Here is an 18,778-nt window from a genome sequence, read left to right as displayed (position 1 = left end):
AATTAAGGAGATGGAGGGACGTCAAGGACAACATTTCCAATTTTTTTTTTCTGCACCAGAGGGGAACTACAACACACAAAAAGAAGGGGGAGAGCGTGTGATTGAATGGTGGGTTAAATGGTAGTTAAGAGACCATTAAAAATGGGTTAGAAGTTCTGCTTCTTTAGAAATTAACATGTTCATAACACAAAGAATGTCTCAAAAGCCCACACCTAAGTGCATATTAAAAACATACATAACTAAAATGGTAGATGCTGAGTAGTTAAAACATTTCTAAATGCTATTAAGTGAAATAAGCAAGAAACATACACTGTGTAACTGGTGCTGGATATTGCTTTCATACCTCCTGAGCTGTGAAGGGAAGCCTGACACGACCAATACAGTCCGTACTGTGGGAAGGCTCCCCTGATAGCCAGTGTCTCAAGAGCCACACTTGTAGTAACTAATAGCCAGCACTGTAGCCTTTACATGCGCTCTTACCAAAAGTATGTTATGTTTTAGGTATGAAGGACTCACATGTGAGTGACAGGCTAAAACACGAAGAGCATGAACAGCTGCAAATAGGATTGAAAGAGCTAACTGAGGAATACTGTGGAAGAAGTGGGAGACTCTTATCTGTTTTGACAGGCCACCCCTGGGAGGGGAAACTGGAGTATTTAAAAAGGTTAAATTATGGTTCATATGGAGCAATAATAGTATATTGCACAGAACTGTAAAGATGATCCTAACCAAGGTACTTCAGGGAAACATAAATCTAGAAAGGCAATAGAAGAAGTGGGATCAGCTAATGCTCTGAAGGCAGCTTTTCACACAGAACAGAAGGCCAAGTTGTTACAATTCACATAATATAATACAATTATACTTTTACACTGCGTATTAATATTGCATGTTGTCACAGGCTTATGCATTAACAATAACTTTGCACAGATATCTGAAGGAGAAACAGAAGCCTTGACCTGAAAAGCTATCATAAAACTTAATGGAGAACACTGCTTTTAGCAGAAGCTGTGCAACACCCTTTACCATCAGGAAAACAAGCTCTAAGTCACCCCAGAGAGGACGTTCATGAGTGCCCTCTACACAGTGAGTAACTATGCAAGGCAGACAATGAACATAACAAATCAACACAAGATGTTGGAGCCTTTTGCCACAATATGTTATAAACTCTAAATGTAAAAAAAAATAATAAAAAAATCTGTATTTTGTGAGCTGGAAAGTAACTTTTTTTGTTTTTGTTTTTTTTTTTTTTTTCAATACAACAATCTATGGAAGGATATGACTATATGACTAAAACGGGTTAGGGAAGGGGCTAACCAGATAAGTAGTAATGACAACTGCATAGCAGTCAAGGTGCTAATTATGTAGCAGATGTACTCTGTGGGCGTATAAGACAGAAAATTTTAGGACACAGCCCTTCAGCAAAAGATAACAATCAAAGAAAAATGCAGGCATTCAGATCACCACCAGACCTCCATTAGCCTGCGAACACACTTACACAACTATATGAACAAGCAAGTTCTGGCGGGTATACAGCAACAACATAATTAGGGCATTAAGAAGGCTAGCGTATCTTGTCTACATGGACAAAAATTGACTATCGGAATATAAGAGAAAAAAAGCTCAACATAAGAACAAAAAAATGTGTTTTACTACTGTAAATATCAATATACTAAAGAATTTCAAACTGTGAAACTATCAACATTAATCTGAATGTTGATAGAAATAGTTTGCACTGAAAGAGCTCTCCCCATCTCCCACACGAGGAGAGGCAGGTAGGGAGGTTAGGGCACCCAGATAATCCCAGGAAGCAGCTATGCCAGATCAGTACACATGAAAGCAAATGACAAAAAACATTTCCAATTAGAAAAATAGAAAAGGAAAGGGATTGGAAGAAAAAGAATGCTTGTTTTCAAACTATCAAACTAGGCATTCATAAAAATCAGGAGTGAAAAAATAAGTATGTGAGAAACTGGTGTTAAGCAGTATGGTTTACGTAGCTCCAGAGATACATATTTATTCCATAATGGAAGAATCTATGCATAAATTGGGATGCCATGCACATAATTAGAGCATGATGACGTTTTGATGCTTCACTTGTCACTTCCCCTGCCAATCCATCTCTCTGGTTTGCAATCTGCGATTATGTCCAATGTGTTAATCTTTGGGGTGAGAAAATAAATGTTTCAGCACTTTCTGTGTGAGACTATTCAGGAACAGGTAGTTGCTCAGGCACTGCAAAGACTTTCTCCTTGGAGTGAACAGTTATTGCAATTTACACAGAGACTGCTGAAAAAGAGAGTTTAGCTAGCAGGTAGTTCACAATGAAACTAGCTGCTTTTCTACTTTTCTCATGATTTTTTCCTATGTCTAATTATTATCTAATTTGCATTTATATACCCTTTATTACCTAAATACATCATAATCGCAAATGTGCTTAACCTAACAGACCTCTAAAAATTCAGGAGTGGTACAGAACTTTTATACAGATAAGCAAGGATAAAGGCTATTTATGTTTTCTAATTTAAGCACTGGAGCTGGATGGTTAGTCCTAAGTTTTCTACAGAATTGCTAATCAGCTGCTACCCTGGACATGTTCAAGCACAGGCTCCTTCTTAAGCTGTGAAAAGTATGAATAATGTTTACTGCTGTGGGTTTTCTTCTCCAGGGTGGATCAAACCAGATCAATGTGGCTTTACACCTTTAACTCCCATCAACACATTCCTGAGGTCCCTCTCCTCATTCCTTTTGCCTGCATTTGCTGCCAATGAAGGCTCCCACTGGGTGAAGAAAATTCTTTCTCCATAGTCTTCATATATTGTCTTTTCAGAAGGAAAAAAAAAAATAATAACAACCTTGGCTGTTGAATCAGACTGCAATTAACAGAAAGGTGATCATGATAGTTTAAAAATCATTATTTTGTAATAATGTATTTTATATCCTACGAGGCTATGAGTAAGTACTTTAACAGATGCATCCATAATAGATTTATCAAATGAATCTCTATAAACACAGCACATGCATGTTCTTAATATATCTAGTGTGCATACACATATATGCACGCATTACAAATATTTACGATTAGACATACACAGACTCAAACACATAGTCAAGAATATAGTAAACAAATTGACTATACCTACTCCATTTAAAATCTGTTATAATTTCTCTTTGGCTAAAATTCATAGCAGCCAGAAGGGGGTTAGTGAGTTTACAGGTAACAAACTGACTCACAAGCAATGCTTCATATATTAACCTTCGGAAAATGCATGTTGCAGATAATCTGATTTTTCCTGTAGCAGACCAGAGATCGCACTCTCAGATCACAAAACAGTGGGCCTGTTTGCTCCGTCAGAACAGCAGGGCTGGAGCACAGCCTGCTCCAGCTAAAGAACCACTCAAGAGGAGCTTACATTGATGTAAATTATATGCAGGCTGCCTACAGTTATCGTAATGCCTCATTGTTCCCAGGGCTTTGAAGACGTGAATTTCAGTGCGAATGGATATCAGATGCACTGTAAGATGTTACTGTTATATTCTGCTATAGGATATTTGTACATTACTATATGCATTTTGTTTGTTCTATGATATGTATTTGCAGAGCATATGTTTTTTTAAAAAAAGGGGGGGGGGAGGGCAACATCACTGTATCACAGAAATTAGCTTTCCTGTTTTTATCTCATCTTAATTGAAGTCTGTTTCTGTTGCCAAGCAAGGTTTAGTCGGCTTCCCTGATTTATAAATCAAGGGTATTTGTTTCACCAAAAGTGGTGTATAATTGCTTGCCAGCAGTCACCTTTGCTTTAAGAAAGGAGTGAAAGAAATCAAAGGAAATGTAGAATACTGCTGGAGACTGCCTTTGAACAATGAATAAATGAATAGGGCTCTATGAATAGCTGATCAGGTCCCAAAGTTAAAAATATGTATATATACAAGGAAGGACTTTGATACAAAATGTTTGCACTTATTCATGTTGAAATCATGAACTAAAGATTGTTTTATTCTTAATTCAATGAAATTCAAAATGAACCAGGGCTATGACTTCCTGGCCCATATTCAGCAGCTTTGAAAGGTTTTTTTTTCCATTAGATGATCATCAAAACTCTGATTTTTTTTTTTTTTTTTTTTTTTTGGGGGGGGTGGGGTAGTGGTAGGATTCAAAATTGTCAACTTTCACCATTGTCACAATCATTTTCCTACAAACAATCTCTGGATCCTTGGAAAGGCCAATGCCACAAGTGTTTAAAAGCCTTCTTGAGCATCCTTGAGCCAGGCTCCACACCTAACCACCTCTGGATTAGGCTTCCTCTTCCCAGACACATGCACTTACTCCACACAAAGCTTTCAAATCTCTGGGACTCCATAAAAGAGATCATTTACAGGTTCATAGCTGTAGTTTATGTGCTTAGTCACACTCTACAATCTCTTGGCAAGAACCTCTTTCTGCCATCAAAGGGCTGAATAAAAGGAAATGTACTGAGTCACGATAGTTAAACCTATATACTAGCACCCACAACTAGTGCATTTCTGTCAGAAAATGCTGATTTGTTGGAAATGAGTCACAGGAGAAATGCAATGAAAAGTAATCGTCCTAGAGAACAAGGAGGCTTGGAGCAGCTCACTTGTCTGCCTCCCCAGCTCTTTTGCTGCTAAGGACGGCTGCCAGAACCCTGAAAGCTGCACCCACATTGCAAGGGAAGTACAGGTTGGCATGTCTGAGCTGCAGGATTCCCTGCCACTATGGCTGGGAGAGCACTTTCTCTCTCCCTTCCAGATGATTTACAAGATTTTCTTCCCCTACTAGACTCAGTACTCTCAAACTGCTGGGGAAGATAATGTATCTGAAAGCAACCACCTTTTGTTGTTGCAGGGCTTTTTGTTTCTAAAAACAACAAAATATTTCCCATTGTTTTCATCATCATTCTAAATAGTCTTTTAATCAATGTATTCCTTTGAAACTCTTATTTTTGATATTTCTGTTACCGTTTCTACTAATATATCTATCATCCTGAAACCTCACCGTAAATAAGATAAGCTTGGCACCCACCTTGTCATGGTTGCACAAAGAGCAACCTGTATATTTAATACGTACTGCAATGAGTACTACTACCTCATGGACAGAAATGCAGCAGTATTTTCATTAATGGCTCTGTTTTGCAGTCTGATTCTGCACAGAGATATAAGCAACGTCTTAAAAAGCCATTTGCATATGCAAAACTAAGCACACACTACAATCTTTGCAGGACCAGTGATTTCATAGCTCTGTTCATTAAGGAGCATATTTTTTCCCCACTTCATGCATTTTAAAGCATCTCTCTAATGAGTTTACATAGTAAGCATTAATATTTCTTTTAACGTTTTTGCATTAGCTCTGTCAGACTCAATCTCTTATCATTTGTCATGTTGTACTGAAGGTCTGATAATTAACTAGTATGTTGCTGCTGTTGTTCAGTGATGAATAGAGTTATATACAAGAGCATAAGTATCTGCCTTTGTGGTATTTGTTGTTCACTCTGACCCTGACATAGAGTGATGAAGATGTGTTTAAGATGCTACATAAAGCACTATATTGGAATTTTGCGTGGGTCACGATGCATTTTCTATAGACTATATTATTTAGACTACATATATATACACACATACACGCACTATACATATATTTACTATATATTACATAGAGCACTAGAACAGCATAGAAAAAGGTGAAGAGGAGTCAGCAACTTGTTGGTGCCCCGTTCCTCACTTCAGTTTAGCATGGAAAACACTTGCCTTTGCAGAATCACAACTATTTTTCTAGTAGCAACTTATCTTGTCAGGTTTAAATATTGGACAGATCCTAAGCTACAGATTCTGACACCAAACGTTTGCAGTCTCTGTCCTCTTATTTATTTATTTTTTCATAATTTTCAGCTTTTTCTTCAGAGATAACATTGTTAACACACAAGTTAGCTCCGTGCTCTTTTTCCTCAAAGGTGGTTGCTACCTTGCTGTCACCCACCCTCTGGGAAATTTTTGCTGTGCGAAGCAGCAAACGCAGAACCAAAGAGCGTACAGCCGTGGGTCACAGGGGTGCAGGTTACTGAGTGACAGCTGCACAGACGCACACTGCTGTAGAGCAGAGAACAGGATACTGCAGAGCAAAGTGCTTTGAGAGGCTACAGAGAACAGATAAGGGGCTTTTAATGCTACACTATTCACTGCGGGCTGGTGTTTTCTTGTTATCCTCAACTACCTGCAGTACACTGAAGAGCATCTTCTGCAGAGACAAGGTGCTCTGTCTAGGATGTTATCAACCTGAACTTGACTTTGCAGAAAGAAGCTAGACATTCACTTTTCACATCTTGTTCCTGGTTTTCTCTTTAATCGATGGTAAAACACACTGTGCTCTTCTCTGCATGAGAAATTCACTTCCTTTAAGAAGAATTAACCATACACTAATGTTAAAATCAGAAGTTAGGTCTACTTCAGCAATTTATGCTACCAAGAGAGAAAAGATAATTTTTATTTTTTGCTATTTATTACAAAACTGATCATTTGCATGGCAATTTATGACTTCCTTTCTCTCCCTTTGACTGAACTGCTTTCTAACTCAAATTAAGCATCTAAGACCATTATAATATCGTTAAATCAGTTACTGTGCAAATGCAAGCCATTTTCCTGCTTTTAACAAGTTTTTGTTTGCACATGGTGATGGTGTTCTGAAACAACGTCCCTAACGGCGAGAAAACATGGGCTGCTCTGTCATTTTGATGGATGATCACTGCAGCACTGTTACAAAGAGGGAGGGGGGAGGACAAGACATCTTTTTAATCTGCTTAATGGTAAATAACAGCACATTCATTGCTTATTATTCATACTCAGTTGGGCTGATTTGTCTTCCCATCCAACATTTCTATGATATTACAGAAGCCACAGAGGTGGTAAAGGTGTGCATCTTGCCCTGAAGGAACAACATGGATGCCATATGCTGCCCTGTGCTGCTGTGGTCATTGGTAGATGCAAAGCTGGATGCCTCTCTGAAAGCTGAGAGAGATCTCCCAAATATGCATCTCTGCACTGTCCCCAAACTGGACTGTTTTGGGTGCTGCTGCAGTTTCTGCTGAGGAGAGGAGGGAATCTGGGGGACACTGCATCTGGCTTCGGGTACGAGGAATTACTTTTGCCTTCCCTCCAGCCAGATGGGAGTTCCTTGCAGCGGGGACCTCTCCCAGTGATGGGCAGTACCGTGCCAAGCTGGACATCACTGGGGAGTGGCAGGGAACAGCAGGCTGAGCTCTGCGTTGGAGTTCGGCTTTCTATGGTCTGTCAGGAAGGCTAATTGACCAGAGTGGTTTGAGACATGAGCTTATCTGAGATGGATAAAATAAGAACACAATCTCTTGTGCAAACTGGGAAAGAAAAAGCCTGTGAGGTTTCTTTTGCCCAGGAAGAAGTCTCAAATTTGTGCCTTTAAGATAAAATATTCAGTGAACGCCTTTACTCACAGATGGTAGCTGGACTCTGAAATCACTTTTCTTAAAAAAATAAAAAATAAAAAATCACAGTACCCTCACAAATCAAATCTGTCTGCCACATGACCTCCATTATGGACCATACTCTGCCTTCAGTCATGCCATTTTAAATCACCAGTGCCTCTGCTAGTTTCATAATGTTCCTTTTTATTTATACTAGTGGAAGCTAAGAAATAACTTGTCCTTTTTTTTTTTTTTTTTTTTTTTTTAAGCTCCATATGACACCCAAGATTTTCTCTGGTTTCCAGTAGAACGATTTTTGTGAGGAATGCCACTCCCTATCAACAAATAGCAATCTGAAATTCTTCTATTTTGTCTCTTTCCATTAGAATGCTGCTTCATATTTGCATTCTACAATCGGTTTTAACATTTTTCTTTAATATTATAATTTAAAATTAATTTAAATTTAAAAAGCATTTTGCACAGTCGCACTGGAAATGTGATGCTCTGGATTGGAATGTTAGTATTCCTGAGTGTTCCCAAGACACGTGTATCTGCAAGACCAATACCGGCAGACATTTAATTAACACGGAAAATATCACCTTAAATTGTTGGATGTATCTTTTGTGACCTGATGTTCATCGCTCACACTACAATATTTATTTTGGTGGAAAAATAAACAATCATTAAAAATGTGGGTTTGTGAAGAGAAAAACATAAACAGGCAAACAAGGTCTTATTTTCAAATATTCCTTAGAGCATTCTGTTATTTGGACTGAAGTCTTTTGATCTCAGGCCTAGTGATGAGCTAGTCACTTCATAGAAGTTAAGGGAGTTTTATTGGTATAAAATTGGCATAAGATAAAGGTCAGCCTATTTCATTTTAATGAGTGAAGTGAGATTATTTACCACTCAGTTTACAGACCTAAAGTAAGTGCATTCATCCACTGGGAGAAACAGAAAAAAGGAGACAACCCTAGTTTCGCAAAAGAATACTCTGCAGCCGTGAGCTGCCTAACAATCACAGTAATAAAGCATTTGAAGAAATATCAGGGCTTAAGCCACTCAAAGCTTGTTAGATAAATTAGACTGATTGTCACTTAGGACCTGATGCTGAGAGGTGCTGAGCAAAGTGCTAAGGTCCTCAAGTGCATAGTCCATGAAAGCTGCATCCTTCAATTTAAATGCAATCTCTGGACTGAAAATGGGAAGATGCCAGATCCTTAAAGATCAACTCATAGGGAGATTTGGAAATCTCAGTCTAGAAATTTTCATTTAAAAACATTCCTTTTAAATATTTCTTGTTCGCTGAGGTTAAGTAAATTCCATTCATTTCTCCATGCTGTTGCCCATTTAATGAGGCAGAAAAGCATTTTATTATTCCCCTCTGATGAATATACAAGCACGAAAACCCAAAGCTGAGCAGTGAAACAAACAGCAAATTATTTTCAATTCTTTTAATTCTGTGCTTTTTTTTTTTTTTTGGCAGATACTGCCATAAATCATTTTAGCTCAGCAGCCATAGATTCAAGAGACATTTCCTTTTAAACTTTGGAGGTGCTTAAAGTGAATGAATTAACAGAAGAAATCGCTTTTACCTAAACCAAATCCATGAAGTGCAAAGTCCCATGAAACCTGCTAAACTGAAATAACCTTTCTCTCCAAACGCCTTCTCCGAAATTCTTGAATAATCGCCTATGGTTGAACAGGAATGCATTTGGAAAGGTTTGAATTGAAGTGCAGCTAGCCCAAAAGACAGTTTGGCTTCTTACAGAGGTGTAAAGGATAAAAAAGGGATTTTGGTGGACAGTGCATTGTTACTGTGAATTATGCAGTGAGCTGAAATGACACTGGAATAGTCATCAAAGTTCCTAAGAACTGTTCTCTTCCAGATGAGCTAATAGAGTGGCTCCAAGCTCTGAGGTTAACTGAAATCAAATCTAAAAGTGCTGTGAAATACATTTGCTCTATTTGACTTCTTTCAAAAGTTAGAGGTTCTGCTGACCCTGCTGTCAGCAACAGCTCCATTTCACACAACGACATCATCTGCATGAAGACGGACACCGAGTTTTATCTAAAGCATATATGACAAGGTGCCACCATCGCAAAGATCAAATATCACTTAGGCATTGTAAGAAATCCGTCTGAAATCTATGAAATCATTCACCAGTTTTCAAATATCTTCATTTAAATAACATTCAGAAGGAAGGAGCCACTGTCCAGCAGGTTTTCATTCACAGGCTTCCATGATACATGATTGTAAAAACAGCTAGCCCCAAGATTAAAGGCCTTGGAGGTCCTTTCCAGCCCAATGTAACAAAAAGAAGACACCGCAGCTGTAAGAGACTTACTGTTGTAAAGGATAAGCATCTCTTAATTTGTTCTGTAACCTGAATACGTGTCATTTTATGTCCCCATAAATTTTTCAAGTACAATGCTAATATTCATTATTGATTGGATATAGAAGTGTCAGCTCCCATTGTGCGCAATTAATAATGCACGTCAAATTGTGAGATGATAAATGTGTGTCCTTTGAAAGTGAGCTAGCGTGCATCAGATGTTTTTATTTTCCGTTATCAAAAACCAATTCATAATTCTAAACAACTGTTGTCGTTATATTTTCTGAGGGGAAAAGGGCACTTTCTACCTTATGCCCTACCTTAGGGCTATACCGTCTTCATTCATTTCAAAGACCACAGAGAGGCAACACTTAGGAGGAAGTTTGCACAGCTTGTGGCTCTGTTACAGCCCTGTTGTGGCCTTTTCCACAGACAAAGCTTTACCCTGAACTGTGCCATCTTCCACATTGCCGGAAGAGCCCACGCCATGTGGCAGGACTTGGCTAAGCTGGGGTTGTGAGCAGAAGGGCAAGCGTGAGCAGAAACATGAACATGGGCTACAAAACTAGGAACCACATGCCCTACATCTCTCTTGACAGCTTAGGTTGGAAAAACGTGGTTCCCTGAAGCCAAAAGTGTCCAGCTAATGCAATGGGGACCTGGGGCAGACTTCAAGAGCTATGGAGTCTCACCTACTGTGTTGACTTTCAAGTGTATCTCTGGCCCATGAGCCTTAGTAACAAAAGTCTCATTGGTTTCAATTAGTGGAGGCTCAGGTCTATTTACTGTAACTCAGTCGATTCTCAGAAAAATAATTAATTTCTTGTCATGCCTCATGTGTATTGATTTTTGTAATTACAATGAAATTGGAGGCAAGGGTCGGGGGAAGGAAATGCACCTGATTTATGTTTAATTTGATGCACAGGCTGTCAAGGACAAAGAAATTGAGATGCATGCCCATCCTCAATGCACCGCCTTGTGCCTAGATAGCGAGTGCCAGACATGCTGTAGAGAAGAATCTAAAATCACACACTGCTCTAACGCACAGAATTCAATACTGCAGTGTAAAGAGCTGTGTTTCTACAGCAGCCTCCACAGTATGTAGAGAAGATGCCCAAGGGGAAGATGATAAGGACAGGACAAGCTTAATGTGTATTAATGACTAAGGGAAGAAGACAAAGAATTTGAATGGGGGAGAAAATAACTACAAGCTGTTGCTGATAATAAAGCTGCAAGTAGATAACATAAATACAGAGGAGAAAAGAAAAGAAAAGGAGAAAAAAATACATATGCCTTGCTTAGCAATGCTGCTGTTAGGAATAAGACAGTGGCATGACAGCATTTGAACTTTGTTTTCACTGTGCTTTCACTACAATGGCACTCAAGCTAGAAATTTTTTAACCTGTGGTCAGTCAGCATTTGACTTACTAATTAAATGGTATTTATCCCTTTCCAAACATGGCTGTGGGACTGGTTGCCTTGTTACCACATATACACACACAGATTTGATGCTAATACTCAGTTTCTAGTTTCTACAGCATCAGAGGCTAGTTTGTCATAAAGATACCCTCATTACTTACATATACACAGAAAAACATTTCAGGCCCATTAAAGTCAGTATTACACTGTTTTCAGCAGGACCACAAGAATTACTTCCAAACTTTTGCCTAACAGTATCCATTCAGGAAGCAAAGTCTCCAACTCTTCCAAGAGAAAAAAAAAATATATATCTTTTTCTATAATAGCCCTGCAAATGAAACTTACAAAACAGTCTCACATCTAAACATTAGAAAGAAATTATATATATGAAAGAGAGGCAAAGTTTCAGGGTGTGAATCAGCTCCAAGTACTTTTATCTAAACACATGATATTTTAAAATTAAACAAAAAGTGAGCCCTCTGCCTCCGGTACAGGGAACTGATTTGCATCAAGTTTGTGCAGTTTCTAAAAGCTGTTGCCTTAAATGTCAGCACTGAAAGGCAAGTTTTCCTCTGGTGGCCTACACACACCGCAACAAAGGAGGCTGCAAACGCATACTTAAAAAAAGAAAAATAAAAAAATAATCTCACTGGTATGGCAGTCTGTTGCCAACACTTTGTGAAACGATATTCTTCCTGGCTATGACAGAGCTCTGTGCACAAAGCCATAGCACAACAAATTCTGAGTCAGTAATAAATAACCAAATGAAAGTGATTGATGATGGCAAATTTGTCTCCAATGGAATTATTGTAAAAATACTAAAAATTCTTTCCCTCATATATTAAACTTTTTGTTTAGGGGTTGTTGATACTGCCAGAAAACCCCTTTGACACAGCTAGCATAAATTTTAGTGGGCGTTTTGACACTGAAACACCGGAGACCAGCCTATTTAAAAAGCTTCTCCTAGAAAGGCTACTGTATGCATAAAATACATTGGTGGTTCTCAGCTAGGAAAGCATTTGATCTATTTTATATCATACGCCCTGTCACTAGGGAAACTTATGAAGCAAATATGGATATGAAATATGAACATGAAGAAAAAAATACAAAGCTACTTAATAAAATGAGTAATTATGTTTTGCTTAAATCCTCTCATGCCAGCAAAAAGCACATACCATCATAAATTCAGTAAAGTCTGCCCATTTCAGTAGGTGGGAAAGGAAAGAAAATGCAGCCAGGCCCTGTAAGGCACATTACTGTAGAGGGTTTTCTCGGGAGAAATCGAGAGCACTGACAGGAGCGCTGATTACTGCAGTGCTTTAACTGATGGCCAGATGCAGGGGAAGGCAAGGGATCTGGAGCTGCTCTGTGCCATGATCTAATGCTTGGCACATGGACAGCTGAAGAGTCTCATGCTACCAGTCCAGTCCAATCTTTCAAAACGCAACACAAGTCCTGAATGACAAATTCTGACTGCAGGTATGCTAGTTATTAGTGAATCAATAAATTAAAAAAAAAAAAAAAAAAAAAAAAAAAAAAGAGAGAGAGAGAAAAGAGGACACACACAGAAAAGTAATTATGTGTCCAAGTATCTGTGAAAAGCTGAGGTTAGAAGTACTAATATTCTTTGAAATACGTTCAACATTTAAATTCCATTTTCTGGTTCACATGCCTGAGAAGCTCATGATCCTAAGGTATCAAATACAAACCATACTATTTTTCGTGCCTTTAGACTCAGATGCCATAACATTGAAAAGTTCCAGGTTAATTATAAACATGGCTTTTAAAATGAAAGTAGAAAATCAGAAACACAAACTTTTTTTTTTTTCTAAACAATTTTAAGTTTCTAGCTATTCAGATCTTAGCTTAATTTATTCTCTTGATCTTTGACAAAAATGACATGACAACATTGATTAGGTGACAACCAATACCAAATATTTAAACTGGAATACAAGCACATAAACATTAGGACTGTAGACACAGACAAGAAATTAAAAATGAAGCCTAGAGCACATATTTGAGTGAGTGCAGAAAAAAATGAAAGCAGAGATGACACAATGCGCTGTGGAGAATTATACTTGGATATGAACTCCGCTGAAAATAGGTCTCCATACAACAGTCTGATTACACAGTTACCTAGCTCTTCCTGTGGAAGAAGCATGTACAAAAGATGAATCCAAATCTTCTCCACTGAAGTCAGTGGCAAAACGACCACCAACTTAACCAGGAGTGGGAGTTAGCCCCGATTATTATATATTATATATTTCGGATCAAAAAATGTATTTCAGAACACTGCATGCAGATACAGTGCACAAAATTGAACAGGGGAAATCCAACAAGCAATATAGAGCATTAAGCACTAACATTATGAAAACGCTCATTGTTTTCCACAAAATATATCTTTATCAATTATCACAAATATCTGAGACAAGCATGCTAAAAAGATATCTCTTTCGTTTCAATGTAAACTGTGTTTTGTTTTTGTACTGCTAAAGCACAATAGAGTGAAGAGCACACTCTGCTGGTCAGAAGCACCATTTACACTAAAAACTTTTTAACACTGTGATATGAGTACTGAAAAATAAACCAAATCATATGACACCTAACTTGAGGTGCTGCTCTGTACTAGGCTGCTACTTGATATTTTTTTCATCCTGTGTACTAAGTTATATAGCTAAAATGCTACATTATCATGTTTAAATATCAATCTACATATTCTATACAACACTTTCTTTCCTGAAAGACATTTTAAAGTATTGTTCAAAAGTCTTTACCTTGGGTTTTTCATCCAGTATTTGCTGACGAATCTCCTTATGTTTTTCTACCAGTTTCTCCTGTCTTTTACTCTGAGCATCTTCTAGCTGTAAGAAAACAGCAGAGAATCCTGTTTCAAAAACTACGTATTCTCCCTTTCCCACACCTTCACTGGCAGAACTTTTATTACGTTATTTTGCTCTAACTTTTACTGTATGAGATGTGCAAGATGGATCGTGCTCCCAGAAGAAAAGTATTTGCATCCTAGAGTCCTAAACAGACATGCTGATCAATTTTAGGCCTCATTTAATACAGCACTCAAGCATGTGCCTGACTCCAACAAGAACTGAGCATAGTGATCCTGCTCAGAAGGGGGGTTGGACTAGATGATATTCAGAGGTCCCTGACAACCTCAGCCATTCTGTGATTCTGTGATATTTAATTTGCTAATTCTTTATGCTGATTCCTGAACCAAGGAATCTGTGAGCAAAAATAGGACAACATTTGAATTGAACTCTTCTGCACTGAAATTAAGAGTAAATTCAATAGTGGCAAAAATTTTATAATAATTCCCCAAAGCAAAGTATTGTGGTGAGCACTTTCACCATGGCATAAACTATGTATAGCTACAGAAATACCAACACCTGAAGTGAATTTCTTTGACTTGACTTGTATTTATAGAACTCCCAGAATGCTTTTTTGTTTTCTGATAACTGTACAAATGTATTTATGGTTAAATTTTACTCTAAGATTGTTTATAGACTTTAAGAGTTTCTTATGAAATCTTTACATTCATGAAACACCAAGCACACACACACAATTAAAAAATCCTCAGTATTTAAAAAACATCATAGAGTACATGTTTCATGAAAAAACACAGGATATTCAAAGATAAAATCACAACTTTATTAAAATATGTTCCCATTACTATCTCCCACTCCCAAACACTAACACTTAACAAGATCTGTCTGAAATTCCAGTTTTTCTTTTAGTGGAATATCAATAGGAGCCCACACTGCATCTTTTAAAAATCTGCACTTGTGGAGTCTTTACACAGAAGCTTGGAATCTGTTGTGTAAAATGACCTAAAACATGAAAGCTGACATTTTCTATCCCAAAATGAAAAATAAACATATGGCCTGACGTACCCTTTTTATGTACTGTACCACCTCCTGGATATATGATCGAATCATTTCAGTCTTCTCTCTGGGGAGAAGCAATCAACAAGTTATTGTAGTCAATAAGATCATACCAATATATTTTAATCCTCCCCAACTCCCTACAGAATGAGTAAGGCGATGTTTTGAACTTATGGATCAGCCTAACTTAACATTTAGTGGCTTCCTGGAAGTGCCTTTTATAACAGGTGGCATCATTGCCATATGAAGGGTTCTGATTTCCCCGTACCACAACAACTCCTCTGCTCTTTCATGCTAGTCTTTTCCCACAGGGTATTGTCGCATCTTCAAAGTGATGGCAGCATTCCTTAGGGCCCAAATGTCAGCCTAGGAGAGCACACAACCGTCAGTAGGTGCACACTGCCACATTGTGGCACTTACATATTACTGAAATTATCTCTGTCTGTGTAGATGATGCTGGGAACATCTCAGAGATGATGGCAAAACTCCAACAAAGGGCTCAACTTCAGTCCTCAGCTTTGCTGTGTAAACTACAGAAAGCTGAACTTGGAAGAAGTACTCAAAGTGGCTCAGTGAGACAGCTATTAGGTAACTTTTGGTCAAATGACAAGATGCCTCAAAGGAATAAATGCACATAAAATTACATTCTGTGGATGCTGGAGTTGACCAGATTCAGGACAGTACTCTAAAATCTAATTGCCTAAGAACAGTGAATTGCAAGCTACTGAGGTGGCATTAAAATCTGATGGTTTTTGGTAGTTACACAATCCCTGGGCACAGGTAGAATTAGAAAACTTAAGCAAGAACAATATGACATTCTCTATCTGTTTTTTTTTTTTTTTTTTTTTTTTTTTTTTTTTTTTTCAAATTTTCATAAGAAAAGCTTTAAATAAACAACAGCCTAGCATAGATGACTCAAGTGGGATTTTACAGAAGGTCTCACAACTCCCTGTTCCACTGCAAAAGTGAGGACAAACTGCATCACTTGATAGAAGAAAGCTGAGTTTCCCATTTGGTTCCCATCTTACCTTTCCCAAGGGTTTTCTGAAAAGCCTGGCAAAAGAAAGCCCTTGGGAAAGATGAGGAAAAAATAAAAACAAAAACGAATTTTTACTTGTCTGTTCCTGAGCCTTTCTCACTAGCATCTCATTTACCTCTCAGCCAGCAAATCATTTCCTATTGCAATTGATTTTACTGCTATATTTTTGTAATGACTATTTTTTTCTAATACATTTTATCAGCCCTTACCATATTATTTCTCCCCTTTTCATAATAAATTATTCTAATTTTGTTATGGTTTTTTTTTTTTTTTTTTTTACGATGTTTATACGTTTCTTAAATTATCTGATGCAGTTCATTGTGTGAGTGTGTGACCCTCTTTCAGTGTTGCCAAACAAACAGATTGTATGGAGAGGCTCCAAAATTTATATACATCTTTTTACCCAACATAATTGTGTCTTACTCACATAGTAAAATTCAGATATGAAGGATTTTGTTGTTGTTGTTATTTCTCCTGTATTTTAACTGTTCTTAAGTGTTACTAAAATAAAGACTGGTATAAAAAGATATCCCAGCAAACAGTGAAAGATTAAAATGTTCCATTTTCTTTTCGAGCTGCTTGTGAAAACAAATGAAGAAGGAAAAACAAACCTAGACACTGTGCCTTTGGGCACTTGCATAACTCCATAACTTTGTATTGTCTGGTTGTGCATAAATGAAATTAATATTACTGTCCCTGTTCACAGAAACGGCACCCACAGAGCTCAGTTCTCCTTTCTCTTCCACCAGAAGTAACTGTACACTGAATTAAATTGTTACTGGAGGAGAGTCAGTAGCACAGCATCTGAGCGGAATTTATCACAAAAGTAGAGTAAACCTTCCAGTGTGTTGCTGCTATTTCTTTTAGACAGCAGCTTTAACAGAGTTAAGAAGAAAAGATAACTCACAACTAAAAAAAAAAAAGTTACAGTGAAATCAAACCCTGCAGGAATTGAAGTTACTAAGTCTATTTATAGCCATACATAAAAGAATAGCATTTGGATTAACAGCGTCTTGGTGAATCATTGTCATGACACTCATAGGCATGTCCCCATACATCCCCATCAGCACCTTTGCAGCTGACCCAGACTATCAATGCTTGCAGAACAGGAGATTAGATTTGTCCCAGGAAATTAAATTAGTATCAGCAGAAGTAAGAAGGACTCCACTGCTCTGGTGAGGTATTACAGTCTGACTAAAAGCTGCCTTGTATTTAGGGTTGAGACCCTTCTTTGATTTTCCAGTTGTGAAAAATGTCTCTCTTCACAACATATAAGGATATAGATCAAGGGATACACTTACTCTTCCATTTGATTTTTATCCTTGGATTTTGCTTCTGTGATCTTCTCCTGCCTCTTCTTGTCCATTTTTTTCTTCAACTCTTTCTTTTCTCTAAAGTGTAAAAAAAAAAAAAAAAAAAAAAAAAAAAGGCAAGTTCAAAATGTATCTAAATGAAAAACGCCACAAGGAGATGTAATCAATTATAAGGGGAATAGCACCTTACTTTTCACACGTTTCTTTCAGTTTCTTTAGCTGGCTGTTCTGACATTCCTCTGCTACATCTGTCAACTTCTGAATAAGCTAAAAAAAGAATTCCAAGAAACAGAAATACGCATTTTCAGCAAAACATCAAACATTCATCTAAGTTTCCTCAAACATCCATGTTAAACATGTGAAACTGTTAAACCATTCCCTGATTAATTATCTATGATCAAAAGCAAGTAAACATTCTTATTAGTGCAAACACATTCTTAACTTGCGGACTCCAGGCAGACTTGTCTAAGTCCAACTTACATAGAAACTATGACTTCTCTGTACATCAAGGTGATGTACTCTGAGAAAATTAAATGTAAAATCAAAAGATTTTTCTTAGATTTTACTCTTGCTATAAATGAGAATATCTGTGATAATTCATAAATGATCACAAACTGAACTTGTGCAATATGAATTACAAGCTGAATTCTTGTTCACTTCAAGGTTCTCTGTGAGTGCTGAAAACATTCCTCTTGCACAGAGTACTATTACATGGAGCAGCCTGGATTTCAGTGTGGTCAGGTGGACAAACATTCATGCATGATAGCTAAGAAAGTTAAGCTGTATCCTGATCACACATCACTGGATTCAGAATATCATAGTTGTTGGTGTGAAATTTCATGTGCTGTGCTGGGTCCAATCTCATTTGAGCTGAAGCTGTTAACAAAACCATGCTTGTAGTTGTGATGCTGACGGATGAGGATGCATGGACTGGGCCTCTGTTCAAGTTCAATGAATGGTGAATTAAAGTGGGAAATGGGGCCAATTTCATTTGATCGTGCCTATGGTTTAAGCTAGATTCTATTAAATAATCTTCTCAGGATGATGAACAAGAAAATGGATAATAATGCCTAGCTAGGCTCATCCAGCTTTTCTTTCCTTAGATAAAAGAAGAAAAATACTAAGAATAGGCTCTCCTCTGAAAGAAATCAGAAACAATCTCTCCTCTGCAAGGCAGATTTTATGTGGAACAAATCTTAATTCCAGCATAACTCAGAAGGAAAACTGTCTGAATGTTCTGTGTTAAAAAATGAATTTATCATGACACTACCTAACTGGACAAAGCACAAAATGGGACTTGGCTTTGGGAAAAGCCATTTCCTATTTT

The 18,778-nt window shown here is 37.6% G+C and overlaps 1 protein-coding gene across 6 annotated transcripts in view; it reads right to left on the bottom strand.

Annotated features, from left to right (window-relative positions):
- The window catches only part of PLCB1 (phospholipase C beta 1), a 376,017-nt gene that overhangs the window by 50,197 nt on the left and 307,042 nt on the right, over positions 1 to 18,778 (bottom strand). For all 6 annotated transcript variants that reach the window (XM_084513180.1, XM_084513181.1, XM_084513182.1 and 3 more), the window contains exons 28-31: positions 17,642 to 17,718; positions 17,440 to 17,529; positions 15,109 to 15,166; positions 13,981 to 14,067 (exon numbers count right to left, since the gene is read on the bottom strand). In XM_084513180.1, coding sequence (XP_084369306.1) covers positions 13,981 to 14,067; positions 15,109 to 15,166; positions 17,440 to 17,529; positions 17,642 to 17,718 — 312 coding nt within the window. The remainder of the gene's footprint in view (positions 1 to 13,980; positions 14,068 to 15,108; positions 15,167 to 17,439; positions 17,530 to 17,641; positions 17,719 to 18,778) is intronic.

Source organism: Aythya ferina (assembly GCF_964211825.1).
Source record: "Aythya ferina genome assembly, chromosome: 3".
Taxonomy (NCBI): domain Eukaryota; kingdom Metazoa; phylum Chordata; class Aves; order Anseriformes; family Anatidae; genus Aythya; species Aythya ferina.
The sequence above is the reverse complement of the archived record's forward strand: the minus strand, read 5'-3'. Positions and strand labels throughout refer to the sequence as shown.